The sequence below is a fragment of the Hemitrygon akajei genome, chromosome 4 (genome assembly GCF_048418815.1).
Source record: "Hemitrygon akajei chromosome 4, sHemAka1.3, whole genome shotgun sequence".
NCBI lineage: Eukaryota > Metazoa > Chordata > Chondrichthyes > Myliobatiformes > Dasyatidae > Hemitrygon > Hemitrygon akajei.
In genome coordinates, this window is record NC_133127.1 from 180,399,348 (window position 1) to 180,419,002 (window position 19,655).

Sequence of the window (19,655 nt, forward strand, 5' to 3'; positions counted from 1 at the left end):
TTTGCGCCTTGGGAATGTGGGGGGAAACCGAAAGACCCTGGTCATGGGTGAGAACGTACAAACTCCTTACTGACAGCAGCGAGAATCGAAACCTAATCAATGGACACTGGTGCTGTAATGCGATTGTGCTAACCATTACGCCGCTGTGCCATATTCAAGTTCACACAGTTTGGGGGTAATGAACAGAATTTTTTTTAAGTGAGATATAATTTGCATGAGGTTACTAGAAAAATCACAATGAATACAAATTTATTTGTGACGATTGAAACAGAATTGGATGAAAATTGTCGCAAGTTAGGAGGAAAAAGTTGGGGATGGGACTTGCTTGGATTGGACAGAAACACTCCAAAAAAAAACAGCAAAATGATTAATGACTGAGCTAATCATTTTTGTGATATTTCTGGAGGAAAATTATTGGTCTGAATATTAATTTGAATTCAAGTAATTCGCCAGGGTGCGTTCTGCTCTTCTGAGAGTACAGTCCTCAGATTAATGTTTCATACAGTATATCAAGATTCTCATATCTAATTTAATCATCCCTGTCTATTTGCATTCTGTCACATTGCTCTTCGTACATATATAAATACCACTGGCAATCTAAAGTTCTGGTATCTTTCCTCCTGTTGTCACAGAGACAATATGGTGTAATAACATCAGATATCAGAGCAAGAAGGAGGTGTACAACTCAGAGTGTCTTTTTCAGCTATAAAATATAAGGATCTAAAACTCCACTGTCCTACCTAATCCCAGCCTTCAACATCTTCAGAGGCATGCACCAGCTGGCTCACAGCTCTAGTGACCCAGGTCCAAGTCTGACCTCGAGTGCTGTCTGTGTGGGGTTTGCATGTTCTGCTTGTGATCCCGTGGATTTCCTCTGGATGTTTCCCACCTCCCCCACCCCAAATATGTGAGGAGAATTGTCTTTTATAAATTGCCTCTAGTGTGGCAGGAAATTGTGAGAATAAAGTGGGATTAGTCTGAGATTATTGAAAATGGGTGCTTGATGGTCAGCACAGGCTCAGTGGACCGAAGGGCCAGTTTATTCATGGTACAGTTCTATGAATGTGTTTTCAACAACTGTGTGAACAGACCCCTTGGAATGGAAAATAGTGGATCTATAACCATCCAAACGAACAATTCTCTCTTAACAATCCTCAATATTTCACTTCTTATCCCAAACACTGGAATTGGATTCTCCAGCTAGGAGTGATAGCCCTTGCATGAACACACATGAACCCTCTAAAAATTTCATATGAAACCAACTTTCTTTATCTCTGGAGACATTAGAGACCAGGGATGCTGCAGTCTTTAGCAATAATCTGCTAGCAGAAGTCAGCAAATGTAGCAGGAATTGTCAATGTCAACCTCCGATGTAGGGTTTCGACCCGAAACATTGACAATTCCATTCTTCCTATGGATGCTACTTGACCCAGAGTTCTTCCAGCAGATGGTTTGCTGCTGTCATTATCTCTGTCTACTAGAAATCATTGCGGGATTTGAATCCTGGGTAGCATTTTGCTTTACAGCACCAGCTGGAAGATCAGGGTTCAATCTCTAGCACTCTACAACCTCCGCTTGACCACTTGGGTTTCCTCTGGGCTCTCTAGTTTTCTACCACATTCTAAAAGAAGTATGAGTTAGGATTAGTAAATTGAGGGCATGCTATGTTGGCACTGGAAACATGACATCAATTACAGGCTGCCTCCAGCACATATTTGGACTGTGCTGGCCATGGACACAATGATGCATTTCACTGCATATGTCAATGTTTTGTTTGATGTACATGTGACAAATAAAGCTAATCTTGATTCTTATGTTGTTTTTGTCTCCTGAGCAACATGAGTTAGCACGAAAACAAAAATATAGGAAGCTGAATACAAAACTCTCCTTTTTTCTAAAATACAATGTGACCATTTCCAGGTTGATATGTACCTCTCCAAAAATTCATTCAGGTACTTTTGATCTCAATTCAAATTTTTGGAGAAATTCCCAAAAGCATTGCCTCACCATCATCTTGATGACTTGACAGGTTCCAATCACGGTACCCAAACTACCCAGCCCTCACCCAAAAGCCTCTGATCATCATCTCAAGGCATCTGTCTGCAGTTCCTGAGAAGGCTCTGATCTTCAGGCACTGAAAATCAAAGTAAAATGTATTATCAAAGTATGTATATGTTACCGCATGTTCTACCCTAAGATTCATTTTCTTGCAGGTATTTAAGAAAAATAAACACAAAAGAATTAACAAAATATTATACATAAACAAATACAAACAACTAATGTGCAAAAGAAGACAAATATTGCAAATAAAAAACTAATAATACTGAGAAGATGAAGAGTCCTTGAAAGTGAGCTTTAGGTTGTGGAATTAGTTCCAAGATGTGGTGAGTGAATTTATCACACCGGTTCAGGAGCCTGATGGTTGAGAGGCAATAACTTTTGCTAAACCTAATGGTGTGGGACCTAAGGGTCTGTACCTATGAATGGTGTGTACCACCTGCCTGATTGTATTAGTGAGTTAAGAGTATGGTCTAGATGGTGGGTATCCTTCGTAATGGATGCTAGTTTTTTTGTGTTGCAGAGCTCCATTTAAATGTGCTCAATGCTGGGAAGGGCTTTTCCTGTTATGGGCTCTTCCTTACTCAATGCTCTGATCTCCACATAGCCACCTCTTCGCCACCAGTCAAGGTTTTGACATCCATAGTCACTAGTTATGGGCACCACTCACCCACCTCCAAGATTCCAGTGCCTCCAAACAGACTTGAAATGCACAAGGGAAAGTGCAATGGCTTAACATTGGCAATGAACAACTTGGACGGGCACTGATGAACTTTGTTGCCCATAGTTGTTCCTCTATTTAAAAAAGGCCACAGAAACAGAACAAGAAAATATAGGCCAGTGTGACTTGCATCAAGGGTAAGGAAATTATTAGAGAAGATTCTTATAGATGGAGTATACCTGCAACTGGTAAACATCAACTTATTAGAGATAGTCAGTATGACTATGTACAGGACAGGTCTTGCCTTACAAACTACCTTGAGTCTTTTGAGGAGTTAATGGAGATGACTGACATGAGTAAAGCTGCCATGGTAGGTTGATTTAGCGGATTAAAATACATGGTCTCCATGGAGATTTGGTAGATTAGTTGCCTGTAGAAGTCAGAGGGTAGTGGTGGAGGGTTGTTATTCTGACTGGTGACCCATGACTGGTGGTGTCCAACAAGAATCAGTGGCAGGTGAAGCTTAATCCCAAAAAAATGTAAGGTGCTGCAGTTAGGAAGGTCAGATGTAAGAGGAAAGTATAGAGTAAATCGCAGGACATCAAGTGCATCAATGTACAAAGAGATCCTGGGATTACAAGTTCCCAGTTCCCTGAAGTTATCCACACTGGCTCAGGAACCTGATGGTTGAAGGGTAATAGCTGTTCTTGAACCTGGTGGTGTGGAACCTAAGGTTTCTGTACCCCTTCGCATACCCAGGAAGAATCCAAGATGCTGTTCCTCTAGTTTATTTGTATCAAATGGATTTATTACAAGGAAAGATCTGAACAGTTAGAATATCCCCTAAACTGTGGTCTTAAAACAAAAACGTCATGATCTTCTGTTGCCTAAATTTCCTGACTGATGATTCTGCTGGCACAATCCAAACTCGTCCGTCTACCATGAGTTCTGAAATGATGGGAAGTATATGAGGTAACTTATTGAATAATCTTCAGCACATGACAATTGTTGAAAAGATTGGATGGGAGGATGGATGGATATCATTATTGGAGTAACTTGAGGGTGGCGTGGTAGTGTAGTGGATAATGCTATGTATGGATATATTTCTTTTAGAGCAAAGACTCCCCCCACTTAGCACTACATTTTGATCTGTTGTTTGCGTATGCACTGTTGGCTATGCATGCACATCATGCTCTCTCACTAGTTGGAATGTAAATACACCAGTTGAAGCATCCCTTGTTTGCCTGCTTTTATTTTGATATACAATCTAGTTGTCCACAGACACAACAAAATTGGCAGTGAGTACAAACGTGAATGTAACAGAATCACCAACTGCACCAACTTCCGTTACAGGACCAAACAGCACGAGAAGGCCGTCTCAGACACAAACAAAGGAACGTGGGAGTACAGTGCATAGTAACAGTGAAAAACGCTGAATTTAAAGTGAAAATAATGAGACGATGGCTTCGGTTTGGGAAGTTAACAGATTTGATAGTGCTAATGAAGACAGAGAGAGTGTTGAACTGTATTGTAACATGAACAACATGGAGGAGCAAAAGATAGCCCCTACACTTCTCAGCTTAATGGACCCAAGAATATACAGTCTCTCACGCAACTTAGTAAACCCTGCAAAACCAGCAAGCAAGACATTCAACGAAATTGTTACAATTTTACAAAATCACTTGAGCCCTAAAACACTGGTAATAGCTGAGAGATTTAGATTTTACAAAACAGACCAGTCAAAAGACGAAAACCTTTCTGAATACATTGCAGAAGTGCACAAAATTCCCAGTACTGTGGCTTTAGAGATGGACTTATTGATGCATTAAAGGATAGGCTTGTATGTGGCATGCACAGTCGAAGCACTCAAATGAGGCTACTGGCAGAAAGAGACCTAACCTTAGAACAGGCATTGACCATTGCAATATTGTTAGAGACTGTAGCAAAGGATGCAGCAAAACTACAGAAAAAGAGGGTTAGATTGTGAAATGCACAAATGTCCCTGAATGGTGTAAAAAGCCTAAAATGTTATCGACGTGACAAATCTTCCCATGATACAAATGACTGTTGGTTCAAAGAAAAAGTCTGCGGAAAGTGTCACAGACAAGAGAATGTGTGCAAGGCAGACAAAAAGCACAACACAAAGCTAAGCAAATGCATAAAGCTACTGAATGTAAAACGGAATCAGACAACATGGAGTCTGGCAAAGGTGAACTGTCATGCCTGGAATGGCATAGTATTACTGAAGCAGATCACAATATAATATGGATCCAAATAGGTGTGTCTGACTTAAAACTGAAAATGGAGCTGGATACAGGGTCAGCTTTGTCTACAATTCCAGAGGCTGACTGCAACAGACTGTTTCTAAAATACCATTAGAGAAGATCTACACAGGCAAAGATCTCCCAAAGGCAAACTAAAAATAAATGTGATGTATGGAGGCCAAACATAACAGTTAGAGCTTTATGTATTGAAAAGTAGAGAGCCAGCGTTTTTCGGACATGAATGGTTGAGAAAAATCCAACTAGACTGGCACTCAGTCAAAGCTCTCAGTGTGACAGCAACAGGCAACAGCAGCCCAGATGGTAGCACAAATCAGAGACTGGCACAGCTACTTAGTGCTAATGAGAAGGTATTTGAGAAGGGTACTGGTAAACTCAAAGGCACGAAGGCCAGAATTGAACTGGATGAAGCAGCAACACCAGGATTCCATGAAGCATGTCCAGTACCTTATGAACTACGTCCTAAAGTGGCTGCAGAACTTGGAGGCGTCTGGAATTCTCTCCAAGGCTGGGTGGTGTGATTGGGCCATGCCCATTGTTCCGGTGATCAACAAACAAAAGGCCGAAACTATTTGCATATATGGGGATTTTCAAGGTGAGCATCAACCCAGTGCTGTAAACTGTACAGTATCTTCTGCCATGAAGAGAAGACATTTTTGCATCATTGGCAAATGGGGAGAGGTTTACAAAGATTGACCTGTCACAAGCCCATCTGCAAGTGGAGATTGAGGATTCAAGCAGGAAGTTCTTCACAGTTAACACTCGCAAGGGACTGTTCCAGTATAGTCATCTCGTTTTTGGCATCGCATCAGCTCCAGCGATTTGGCAAAGAGCAATGGATCAAGTGCTCCAAGATAACCCAAGTACACAATGTTACCTTGATGACGTCATCGCGACTGGCAAAAATGATGTAGAACACATCCAGAACCTCGATAAAGTGCTTACTAGGCTGAGTGGGTATGATCTGTGCGCAAAGATGGAGAAATGTGTGTTTTTCAAGAATGAAATCTCATTTTGTGGACACATCATTGACAAGCATGGTTTACATGAGTCACAAGAGAAATCTGAAGCAATGCTACAGGCACCCAAACCAGAAAATGTGTCCCCTCAGGTCATACTTAAGCCTTGTGAAATACTACCACTGGTTTCTCCCAAACATTGCTACAGTGCTACATCCATTGAACACACTGTTACAGACAAGAACAAAGTGGGAATGGTCAGAAAGATGTGAAAAGACATTCAAGGAAACAAAGAAGCTAATAATATCCAATGAACTGTTCACTCATTATGACCCATCTCTGCCCATCAGATTGGCATGCGATGCGTCCACTTTTGGCATTGGAACCATTTTCTCACACGTTCTGAAAGATGGATCTGAAAGCCTGAATGCTTTCGCTTCAAGATCACTGACAGGCGCAGAGCGTAACTATGCACAGATCGGCCCAGAGGCCCCAAGTCTAGTATGGGGAATAAGGAAGTTCCACCACTGCCTCTACGGACAAAAATTCACGCTAGTGACAGATCACCAGCCCCTTGTGTCCATTTTCAATCCCAGAAAGGGAATTCCAGTGATGACTGCTACACAGTTACAACATTGGGCACTATTATTGGAGCCCCTCTTATGACATAGAGTTCAGTGGTACCAAACAACACAGCAACTCTGATGGCTTGTCACATCTTCCACTACTGGCAACTGAAGAAGAATAGTCTTCATACTGTGATCCAGCAGAAGTTTTCCACACTGCATTGGTGGTCCAGTTGCCAGTAACAAATTCTGAAATACAAAGGGAAACAAGGAACGACCCAACATTGTCAAAGGTCTATGAAATCACCATGATGGCCAGCTCATGGCAACCCCATGTTTCCAGAGTTCTCAGCAAGACAAGACCAACTGTCGGCATGTCAAAAAACACTGATGTGTGGATCTCGAGTTGAGGTTCCCTCTAAACTGCACAGCAGAGTATTAGAAAATCTGCTTCAGGGACACCTCGATACAGTCAAGATGAAGAGTGTCACCCGGAGCTACGTGTGGTGGCCAAGAATAGATAAGCAGAATGAAGATTTTGTCAAAAGCTGTTCGGGATGCCAAAAAAGGACAAAATGTACCCTCACAGTCACTGTTATACTCATGGAAGTGGCTGTCATCACCATGGCAAAGAGATTTTGCTGGATCATTCATGGACTCCATGTTTCTGATTGCTGTGAATGCTCATTCGAAGAAGCCAAAGGTTATACTGATAAAGTCAACAATGTCAGCAAAGACTTTTTCCACTCTGACCACCAGAAATGGGTTACTAGAACATATTGTGAGTGACAACAGACCACAATGCATGTCAGAGAATTCCAACTGTTAGTGAAAAACAATGGCATCAGACATTTCAAGTCGGCTCCTCACCACCCAGCAAGAAATGGGTTAGCTGAAAGGTTTATCTAAACCTTCAAGAAGTCCATTAAAGTGATGGACAAGGAGGACATTGCTCTACAACACAAGGTGAACAACCTCCTTTTTTAGCTGATGACAGATCAAACTCCTGCAATGCTGTTCATGAACAGGAATCTGAGATCTTGCATAGACCTCCTGAACCAGATCTATGGAAGTAAGTACAGAATAAGCAATCAGTTGCCAAGTGAAACTGCAAGGAGCTTCGAGATTGGACAGGAAGTCCTAGTGCTTGATTATCGAGAAGACAAGTGGTCCACCAGTAGGATAGTTACAAGAACTGGACCACCGATGCACACAGTGGAGGTTGGAGATCAGACAACCAAAGAACACACTTGAGTTGATTGCCTCCAATAAGACGGATACATTACAGTCACCAGACTTATCTGTCAGTGATGTTATCACTGACAGAAATGTGACACCAGAAACCAAGAACGTTGTCTTAGAGAAGACACCTACCAAAAACCTGAATGCCACTCCACAGGTCCAGAGGCTCTATCCTGAAAGAACCAAAGCACCACCCAAGAGACTGAACCTTTAGAACTATGAGGTTAGTTATGGTTTGTTATTGTGAAAGTATGCTTATTTGGAATTTGGGTTTATGAAAAGGAAATTGAATGTTTTGTACATACACAGTTTTATGGTGCATTAATCTAAAGAGGGAGAAAGTGTAGTGTACAGTATGGATCAATTTCTTTTAGAGCAATGACCTCCCTCTTGGCATTACGTATTGGTCTGTTGTCCATGCATGCACATTGTTCTTTCCCTCTGGAATACACCAGTTAAAGACATCCCTCACGTGTATGCTTTTAATATATATGTAGTTGTGCACAGACACAACAGTTAGCGTAACACTTTACAGCACCAGCAATCGTGATCACAGTTCAATTTCCACCACTGTCTGTAAGGAGTCTGTACATACTCCCCTTGACCACATGGGTTTCCTCCAGCTGCTCCTGCTTCCTCCCACTTTCCAAAGACGCAGGTGCTATGGTTAGTAAATTGTGGGCATGCTATGTTAGCATCAGAAGCATGGTGACATTTGTGGGCTGCTCCCAGCACATCCTCAGTCTGTGTTGGTCTGAGAAGCATAGACCATAGAACATTACAGCACAGTACAGGCCCTGCTGCCCACGACATAGTGCTTACTTTTTAACATCCTTTAAGATCAATCTAACCCTTCCCTCCTAAATAGCCCTCCATTTTTCTGTCATTCATGTATCTGTCTAAAAGTTTCTTAAATGCCCCTAATGTATCGACCTCTACCACTATCCCTGGCAGGGCATTTCACACACCCACTGCTCTCTGTGTTAAGAACTTACCTCTGATATCCTCCCTATACTTTCTTCCAATAACTTTAAAATTAAGTCCCCTTGTATTAGCCATTTCTGCCCTTGGGGGAGAAAAGGTCTCTGGCTATCCACTCAATCAATGCCTCTTATCATCTTGTCCACCTCTATCAAGTCAATTCTTATCCTCCTTCGCTCCAAAAAAGAGCCCAAACTCATGCAACCTGTCTTTATAAGACATGCCCTCTAGTCCAAGAAACATCCTAGTGAATGTCCTCTGCACCTTCTCTAAAGCTTCCACATCCTTCCTATAATGGGACAACCATAACCAAACACAATATTCCAAGTGTAGTCTTACTAAGGTTCCATAGAGCTGCTATAAGCTACAACAAAATTTCACTGTATGTTTAGATGTATATGAGACAAATAAAGCTAATCTGTTTAATATCACATTGAGTGTAGACCATCACCTCCATCTCATTCGTGCATGGGTGTCCCTTTCACCTACAAAGAATCAATCAGGATTAGGTTTAAAATCACCAGCATATATGGTGACATTTCCTAACTCTGCAGCAGTAATATAATGCAATACATGGTAACAGAGAGAAAAAGAAAACTGGGAATCGCAGTAAATATATATATATATACTTCCTCAGAGGAGCTGAGAGACACCAAGAGGGTTCAAGAGACAGGAGAACAGATCAGCAGAGGTCTGATGTCTGTGGACAGGTGTGGCTTGCCTGGCAAGTTGAAGCTGTGGCGCTTGCAGTATGGACTGATGCCACAGATAATGTGGCCACTAACTGTCTATGAAGTGGCAGTGTCGCATGTTGAGGCAATGGAATGGAAGATCAACAAGTATGTGAAGAAGTGGCTTGGAGTACCGAGCAGCCTCACCAATGTTGCAATCCACAGTAGCCGGACAAAGTTTACCATCCCAGTGCAATCCCTTGTTGAAGAGGCCAAGGTAGCCAAGGTAGGATCATTCTTGATGCTTCGAGACTCAAAAGACCCTGTCATCAAGAACATCCAGCCGGATGTGAGATCAGGCAGGAAGTGGTCAGCCCATGGAGCAGTTGATTAGGCAGAGCCTAGACTGAAGCACAAGGAGACGGTTGGGGCTGCCCAGCTAGGCCACCAGGGACCTGGATGGACAACGCACAAGTGGTGGTTATCTTCTACAGGTAAGGAGTGCCGTGAGCTTGTAACCCAAGAAATACAAGAGGTAGAAGAGGAGAAGAGGTTAGCTAAAACAGCTGGCCTGGCCAAACAAGGGGCTTGGACCTGGTGGGAAAGTGTTGAACAACGACATCTATCTTGGAATGTTCTGAGGCAGATGGAACCGCTCCGCATTTCTTTTCTATGCAGAGCAGCGTACGATCTGCTCCTAACACCTGCCAACCTCTGGTATGAAGATAAGACAGACAGGTGTGCTGCTTGTGGCTAGAAGAGAACACTTCAACATATTTTGAGTGCATGCAGAGTCAATCTTTCCAGCGGCATGTACACTTGTTCTCAAAGTTGTAACAGAAGCGGTTGAGCAAAGAGTACAGCAGCACAACTTATCTCATGCCCCATGCTGCACAGAACATCGCATATCATTTGTGAAAGAAGGCTCCAAGTCAAGGTGTACAGCGCAGGCCCACGATCAAGCATACTTTCTTCAGCCAATGATTGGTGTGTCAAGGCCGACCTGGAAGGGAAAGGCAGCTTCCCGGAGCAAATAGCTTTCACCACATTGCGTCCAGATATAATTGTCTGGTCTGACACCAGTAGAGAAGTGGTTATTGGTGAACTCACAATCCCCTGGGAAGACAACATCGATGAAGCCCATGATCGCAAGTTAACCAAGTATGCAGAATTAAGATCAGAGTGCAGAGACAGAGGGTGGAAGGTCTCACGCTATCCATTTGAAGTAGGGTGCTGTGGCTTTAATGCCTTCACTTTCCAGAAGTGGCTGCGTGACCTTGGCTTCACTAGAAGAGAGATCAAGTCAACCAGCAGGGCTGTAGCTGAGGCAGTAGAGATAGGATCATCATGGATGTGGACCGAGTACATCCAGAGGGGCAGATAGTCGGACAGTGTATCCATCTTTTTCAAACCCTTCAGTAGTTGCAAAGACACCTGAAGAGTAGACTATCCATTGGATGGAAATGACCAACAACTCTGATAGAGTCAGATGCCAAGTTGTTAAGCTCACCAGTGGGAGGTGGTGATTTAGCACTGCTGGCCCACCACCTGAAGGGAGTCTTGATTATAAGCGGGCCGAAACTCCTGAAGACAGGTGGCAGATCAACTAGTGATCTCACTGGTGATAGCACAGGATAGTTAACATCTCAGTCCAAGTGTATTTTCAATTATACAGTGTTCATGGGTTCTATGTCCATTCAGAAATCAGATTGCAGAGGACAAGAAACTGTTCCTGAATTACTCAGTGTGTGCCTTTAGGGTTCTGTACCTTCTTCCTGATGGTAGCAATGAGAAGAGGGCATGTCCTGGGTGGTGGAAGTCCCCAAAGACAGATGCCACCTTTCTGAGGCACTGCTCCTTGAAGATGACCTGGATGCTACGGAGGCTAGTACCCATGATGAAGCTGGCTAATTTTACAACTCTCTGCAGCTTTCTTCCATCCTGTGCAGTAGTCCTCCCGATACTAGATGGTGATACAGCCAGTTAGAATGCTCTAACACTGAAGGGATTTCTCATGTTGTGAATGTCCTTCACAACATGAGTTTCTCAAACGAGCATTAGAGTGGTGGGTTAGGATTGTGTCTGGCCAAAGTTAAGGTAGTTTTTGAAGATAGAGTGAAATATTACTTGACAGACATCGATGGCTACAGATTTCACCTATATGTACAACTAATCAAATGATGCTCTTGAAACTGATGTGCCCATCAAGACAGCTGTGGCTGAGACAAGATTTGGAGGAGATTCACAGGAATGGAGAGAGGGATCAAAATGATGAACATTAAGATGGAATAACTAATACAACACCGTTTCCAGTTACAGATTTGACAATACAAGAGGCGTCAAAATTCCTTTGCATTCAGTAAAAGACACAGAGGGGAAATGAGGAAAGTATCTTTTTGTGTGGTAAGTTGCTATGATTTGGAATGTTCTGCTGAAATAAGAACAAATTCAGTTATAGCTTACAAAAGGGTTTGGACAGCCACTTTCACAAAAACATCTTGGAGTACTATAAATCAACAACAGAGGAGTGGGACTAAATAAACCCTTCAAAAAGCTGACGCAAGTACTGCAAACTGAACGGCCCATTCTGTGCTCTGTTATTCCATGAGTCTCATTTGCATCAACACCACATGCAGGCCAGTCGAACGATAACTAATTGTGGCCACCCCTTTGCAAAGCACAATTATTAAAATGAATACGATAACATCTGCGGGCCGCAGCAAAGATCAATAAGAGGCAACTTCCGCAGATAACAGAGAAGGTACCCACTACATGAAAGATGAAACAGAAATTATCCAATTCCAGTATTTCATCAAATTTGCAGTTACTTAATTAACACACGCAGTGCTCCCCAGGCATCAGCGCTAAGGGCACTGAACATCTCAATAATGTCCCCAGCGAGAAATCTAACATATTATTTTTGGATCGTTTCCAAAAAGGTTTGGTAAAGGTCATTGCAACAAAGTGTAGATTTTAAAACAGCCACCTTGTGCAATTAATTTTGTCTTCGCTGCGTGAAAGTGGGGTACTGAGAAACTAGAATTGCCCACAAGTCCCTGAAAAATATGTTTCAAACAACAAACTGCAGCTTTAGAAAACTGCTCCTGGATGCATTTTTTTCTTTTGCGATGTGAATGTTTTTTTTACGAAAATAGTTCTCCTTGGGGTCTACATAATGCGCCAAAGTCTATTTCGCATTTACAAGGACAGAATTAGTTACAAAATAGAAGTTTTGTAACCTAAGAGTTACAAAAATAAAAGCTTTGTTACTTGAGAGATGGAACAATAGATACGATAGAAGTATGTTCAAAGCAGTGATAACACGCTTGCACTGTAGAAAGGAAGATGCAAGTAATAAGACAACAGTTCACTATGCAATGACTCTAATGGCGCATAAATGAGGCACTCCTATCGGTCTGTTAAAACCAACAGTCAGGAGGAGGCTGGAGTGCTGAGACAGAGGGTGGTAGGTAGAAATATATTTTAAGAACAGGCAAATGGAGTTACATGGGGAAAGGGAGGCAAAGGGTAGATACAGGGGCTGGTAGATGGGATCAGATGAGGGAGGGCTGATGGGAAGATGGAATCACGTGGGGCAGGGGATACCAAACACGGACCAAGGGATCAAAAAGGGGTACCACGGTAGCCGAGTGGATAGCACGACACTTCACAGTACAGTCCTCTGGTTCAAGTCCCGCCACTGCCTCTAAGGAATTTTTACGTTCTCCCCATGACCACATGGATTTCCTCTGGGTGCTCCGGTTTCCTCACACAGTGCAAAGACGGTTGATAGGTTAATTAGGCATTGTAAATTAGACTAGGATTAAGTCAGAGGACTGCTAGGTGGCATGACTTGGAGGGCCAGAAGGGCTAATTTAATTTTTAAAAAATAAACTAACGCAGGTAGATGACCTTGCATGTGGTAGGCAGATGGGACCAGATGAGGATAGATGACTCTTGGGAACAGGGGGGCATGGATGGAAAGGTGAACAAAGGGAGAGAGACCCTGGGTGGATTGTAGGGAGAGGGAAGAGAATAAAGGTGGAGCGCTACTGGAAATTGGAGCATTTGGTGTTCATACCATTGAGCTGAAGTCTCCCCCCGCCCCACAAGCGTAATGTGAGGTGCTGTAGTTCCAGTTTGCATTTGGGCTCACCGTGGCAGAGCACAGAGTAAAAGAATGACAGGGCAGGGTGGGAATGAGGAAGGGGAGTTGAAAATAAATGAAACTGGAGGGTTGAGGGCCATTATGGACAACTGTGGGTAAGTTGACTGAGTGAAACAAGACGTCAGAATCAGAATCAAGTTATTTATCACTGATGTAGGTGACGAAATGTGTTAGCTTGTGGCAGCAGTACAATGTAATACATGAAATTGACTATAAGTTACAATAAGAAATGTATACAGTGGATTTGGTTAATTGGGTTAATTGCGCCAGCCACTTATTTCAGATGTCTCTTAAAAAACAAAAACTAATCAAGAAAATAGTTGGGATTTCCTTCATTTATTTGGGACACTGTGCCACTTAATTGAAACAGGAACCTGTTGTTGAACAGTTTCTAACTAGCATCAGTCACAAGCACTTAGATGCTACACCATGCTTAGAGCAAACAGTTTTTAAATAGCATCAGTTGTGTGCTTCTGCGTTCAAAAAGCAATGATTTTTGTCACTGGTGAGAAATAAGCAGTAAGACCCCTCGGAACTGTATTACTCAGTGCGGTTTGAAGGTTTCATGCTTGGAGATGCGGGAAATAGCCAGGAGTTAAAGTCAAACAATTTCACTACTTCAACAAGTTAGAAACTACGAAGAATTTGAAGGTATTGACAATCATTTTGAATATTACTCTGAAAATGAAGATTTGGAGGATGCAGTTGTCTAAAGCATGGCATGAAGGCAGTCCATTACCTGCACTAGGTATCTGCGCTGATTTTGTTCATTTACAATCAATCAAAAGAACACGGCAGCATACAATTCTTCTGTCAATAACTGTTAGGAACTAATGCACAGTTTTATAGTACTATAGTGTACTGGTAGTGTTCTACTTTGTTCTGTATTTCATTTAAATACATAGTTGGTTATTCAGTTAAAATTAGATTGTGTTCTTAAAAACTTTTTAAGTATTTTCACAAAACTGGCTAATTGTGGCAGCTACTTAATTGGGCCAAAATGTACTGGACTCATTGTGCCCCTATTATCTAGAATCCACAATATATATAAAAAATAAAGTAGTGCAAAAATAGAGCAAATAGTGAGCTAGTGTTCATGGGTGCATTGTCCATTCAGAAATCTGATGGCAAAGGAAAAGAAGCTATTCCTAAAACATTGAGTGTGTGTCTTCAGGCTCCTGTACCTCTTCCCTGATAGTAGCCATGAGAAGAGGACATGTCACACTGATTGTACATAAAAAGATCTTTCAAAGATCAACAAAGCTCCATGTCGAGACGTTGCCTGCTCGGTGGACAGTTTGGGAAGTCCAACCTCATGGAAAGATCCCAGAACTGGACACGGCCAGCATCAATCAGGTTTAGTATCACCGGCATTTGTCGTGAAATTTGTTAACTGAGCAGCAGCAGTGCAATGTGATACGTGTTAATAAAGAAATAAACAAACAAATCAATCAATCAATTACAATAAATATATATATTTATACTGAATAGATTATAAATCGTGCAAAAAAAGAAATAATATATGTTAAAGAAAAGTCAGGTAGTGCTCATGGGTTCAATGTCTATTTAGGAATCAGATGGGAGAGGGGATGAAGCTGTTCCTGAATCACTGAATGTGTGCCGTCAGGCTTCTGTACCTCCTTCCTGACAGTAATAATGAGAGGAGGGCATGTTCTGGGTGATGAGCGTCCTTAATAATGGACTTTGCCTCTCTAAAGCACCGCTCCTTGAAGATGTCTTGGGTGCTGCAGGAGCTAGTGTCCAAGATGGAGCTGACTAATTTTATGACTTTCTGTGGCTTCTTTCAGACCTGTGCAGTAGCAAACCCCCCCACCCCCCCACCCCACCTTCCAAACAGTGTTCAGCCTGTCATGGTACATCTATGGAAGTTTTCGAGTGTTTTATTTGACAAACCAAATCTCTTCAAGCTTGTAATGAAATATAGCTGCTGTCTTGCCTTCTTTATAGCTGCAACAATATGTTGGGACCAGGTTAGATCCTCACAGATCATGACACCCAGGAACTTGAAATTACTCAGCCTCTCCATTTCTGATTGGTTCGTGTTTCCTCATCTTACCCTTCCTGAAGTCCACAATCAGCTCTTTGGTCTTACTGACATTGAGTACCAGGTTGTTGCTGTGACACCACTCAACTAGCTGGTATATCTCGCTCCTGTACGCCCTCTCATCTCCATCTGAGGTTCTACCAGCAACCTGCTGGTTTCAGCCTTGTGAGTGGTAGAGGATATGGATCTCCCCATCAATTACTCGATGCAGCAAAACAGGGCAGGTTCACATCCGCCTCCCCACTAATCAACATTAAGTTCAAAGTTCACATAAGTCACCAAATACTACCCAGATTCATTTTCTTGTAAGCAGTCACAGTAGAACCAAGAAGTACAATGGAATCAATGAATAAACACAGATATATAAAGACTGACAAATTGTGCAAATGCAGAAAGAAAAAAAGTAATAAATAAATCAATCGAGGGATAGATAGGTAAATAAATAAATACATAAATACATACAGAGAATGTGAGTTATAAAACCCTTGAAAGTGAATCTATAATTGTGTTCAATGTGTTGTGGTGAGTGAAGTTATCCATGCTGGTTCAGGAGCCTGACGGTTGAAGGGAAATAATTTTTCTTGAACCTACTGCTGAGGGAGCCAAGGCTCGTGCACCTCCTTCCCAATGGCAGCAGTGAGAAGGGAGCATGGCCTGGATGGTGGGAATTATTGATGCTGGATGCCATTTTCTTTAAGCATTCTGAGCTACTAAACACCTGTAACCACTTCCAGTTTAAAATACAATTCAATATAACTAAATCAAGAAGTCTCACCTCAAACCGCTCAGAGAGTAGCATTTCACCCAGATTCTTCCAAACAAGTTTCTTAGCACAAAGGATAGCTATACATGGTGCAGAAGTAAGCAAATAATTGCATTGGAAAAGGATACAAGTGCTTTCAAGTGGCGAAACAGCTACCATTTGCCGGGGGATCTCGTGATCCGGATGTACGCTAAATAGAACCTGGAATGAAGAGAAAATAATGTTGTTTGCAAACCATCATTGCTCATAAATTGAGTAACATAGCTAAGGGAGTAAGCTATTTAGCTCTGCAGCTGTAGTCTGCAATGCAGTAAGATTCTCTGTGACTTCTCTGCATCCCTTGCGTCATATCCTTTAATATGTCGGCTGAACTGAAATCTATCAATCTAAATTTAATGTTAACAACTAACAAAGCATCCACTATTGCCTGAAGAAGAGTTTTTTTTTTAAATTTCTATCATTCTTTGGAAAAGAATTTCCAACTTCAAACACCATTTATCCAGCCCGATCTGATTGTTAGATTATGCTTCCTATACTAGTCTTTCTTCAGGTCTGAATATAATTCTGCTAAATCAACTCGTTCTTCTAGAGATTATACCCCTAATTCTGGAATTCCTCTGCCAAGTGAAATATACTCAAAACATTGTGAAAAATCCACAGAATTGTAGGTGTTTGATAAGATCACCTCTTGTTCTTCAGAGAGTATAGACCCAATCTACTCAACCACTGAGCTGTAGGGAAATTACTTCCATAATGACACCAGGCTTCCAGAGCTATTTTGGAATATGCAATATTTGAAGACCAATCACAAAATCGCAGGAGCAGGTGACCCAAGAGGAAACCTACTGGACCATTTAGCAAACAAATACACTTTTTTTTAACATCATTTATTCATTTGGAAGAATTAATGCTGCGGAACTATTTTGCTGATAGTCAAGATCAATCCAATTGGGTAACAAAATGGCTGTTTTCATTCTAAATGTCTACGACACACATTGAACCTGAAAGTCAGCCAGACAGTGTGCATGTTAGCTGGATAACAAGAGTTGAGAGGTCATGTGGTACCAGAACTTCCAGAGGTACCAGCATTGTGCATTTTTGGTAGACAGAAAGTTCACAGTGCAAACTGAATTTATTATCAAAGTGCATATATGCCACCAAATACAACCCTGAGATTTATTTTCTTGCAGACATACTCAGTAAATCAAAGAACCATGATACCCTCAACCATCAGGCTCTTGAACGAAAGGGGTTTGCGCAGTTTGTCATCTTCTGCACTCTGGTTGATCTTTCACTGATCTTGTTATAGTTACTATTCTATAGATTTGTTGAGTATGCTCTCAAGAAGATGAATTTCAGGGTTGTATATGGTGACATATGTGTATTTTGATAATAAAATTTACTTTGAACTTTGAGAATCAATAAAAGACTGTACCCAAGCAACCAACACACACAAGAATACAAGTTTTTAAAATGGAGATGCAAGAGACTGAAGACACTGGAAATCTGGAGCAACAGAAAAAGGTGCTGAAGGATCTCAATGGGTCTGGTAGCAACTACAGAGGGAAATGGACAATCAATGTTTCACATTAAGATCCTTCATCAGGACTGAGTTCCTCCAGCTCCATTATCTTTTGCTACAAGTTTTTCAAAGTAATTCATAAATAAGTTCTCCTGCTCTCCAAACCTAAGGCTGAAGAAAATATACATGGAACAAAAGGGTTTCGCATTTTCCCCTGTGGTTTAGCCTTTTTAGAAACAGAAAACCCTAGAAAACCTATAGCACAATACAGGACCTTCGACCCACAATGCTGTGCCAAATATGTACTTACTTTAGAAATTACCTGGGGTTACCCACAGCCCTCTCTTTTTCTAAGCTCCATGTACCAACGCTTTTATTCCCACTTTTACACCGATGTGACAAAGTTTAATGGATACTCTAATAAGGTACGGACAGTGTTGCTCTGATCCCCAAGTGCCCTGAAGGATAGTGTCCTCACACCAATTAAACACAGAGCCATTTAATTTCAAACTGGGCTAAAGAAATCTTTTGAGGTGGAAATTTACCAAGCCTGCTTTTGACACTTTATAAAGTCATGAGAAAAGAAACGCCTCAATATATATTTTAAAGATCATCAGGAGAATAGAGCAGTGTGCCTACATCGATGTATGGAGCACAAGTCTGTTGGATGTTTGCTGAACTGAATAATAGGAAACAACACACATTCTTGTTGTGCCTCGGATGTACTAAGTGATTCAATATTCAAGATTCAAGGTTGTTTATTGTCATACTTCTGTATATGAGTGTAAAGGAGAACAAAATGATTGTTACTCCTGATCGGATGCAGCATAAAAAAACACAAAAAGCAGAAAGGACACAATACAAAATTGGGGATAGCATGTCTACTTCATTCTTACTTTAGTGAGGTATGCACATATGACGTGGTGGCATAATAACGTATACCATTCACGTACTTTTACATATGATCTGTAATGAATAATGTAAACAACTAAGTGTTCTTATTCAGACAAAATATCTACAATATTGCACAAATATAAATATGCAACAGTAGTAGTGGTGCGATGACTCAAGTTAAATATGAAGTTCTTCTTAGGGGTTGTCGATTGGTGGGTCCTCAGTTACTTGTAGAGGCCAATTCAGGATCCACATATTCTGGTACAGCTTGGGCACGAGGAAGTAGTGGCTGTGGTTAGTAGCTGAGTCTTTTGGTTGTTTAGTCTCTTCTTTCGCAGCTGCCACTTGCTGTCTGCCACACAGTGGCGGTTGTCCTCACGTAGTCCAGTTCCCTCTTGAACAGATTTCCTCAACATTTTCTACATAGACTGAATGTATGACAGAAAGTGACGCTAGATGAGGTGTATGCAGTGGCGGTAGAGTGGGTTATTGGGTGGAGGTGTTGATCAGCCTGACAGCTTGAGGGAAGTAACTCTTTCTGAGTCTGGTGGCCCTGGTGTAGACGCTGTGAAGCCTCTTCCCTGAAGGTACAAGCACAGTGGGTGGGATTCTTCATAATATTGCCGGCTTTTTGCTGGCACCTTTTCAAAAATGCCGTCCGGCTGGTACCGGTGATGCGTTGGGCAATTTTAACCACTTGTTGTACTGCCCTCCTGTCCATCACTGTGGCTTCTGCACCACACAGTGATGCAGCAGGCATTTCACGGAATTATCTCTGAAAATTGCAGTGGTACAGTGACAGTGGTACAATGGTACAGACAAT

General features: G+C 41.8%; 1 protein-coding gene across 1 annotated transcript in view; it reads right to left on the bottom strand.

Annotated features, from left to right (window-relative positions):
* oca2 (oculocutaneous albinism II) overlaps positions 1 to 19,655 on the bottom strand; it is a 509,488-nt gene that overhangs the window by 356,951 nt on the left and 132,882 nt on the right. The window contains exon 6 of the mRNA XM_073041884.1: positions 16,545 to 16,617. Coding sequence (XP_072897985.1) covers positions 16,545 to 16,617 — 73 coding nt within the window. The remainder of the gene's footprint in view (positions 1 to 16,544; positions 16,618 to 19,655) is intronic.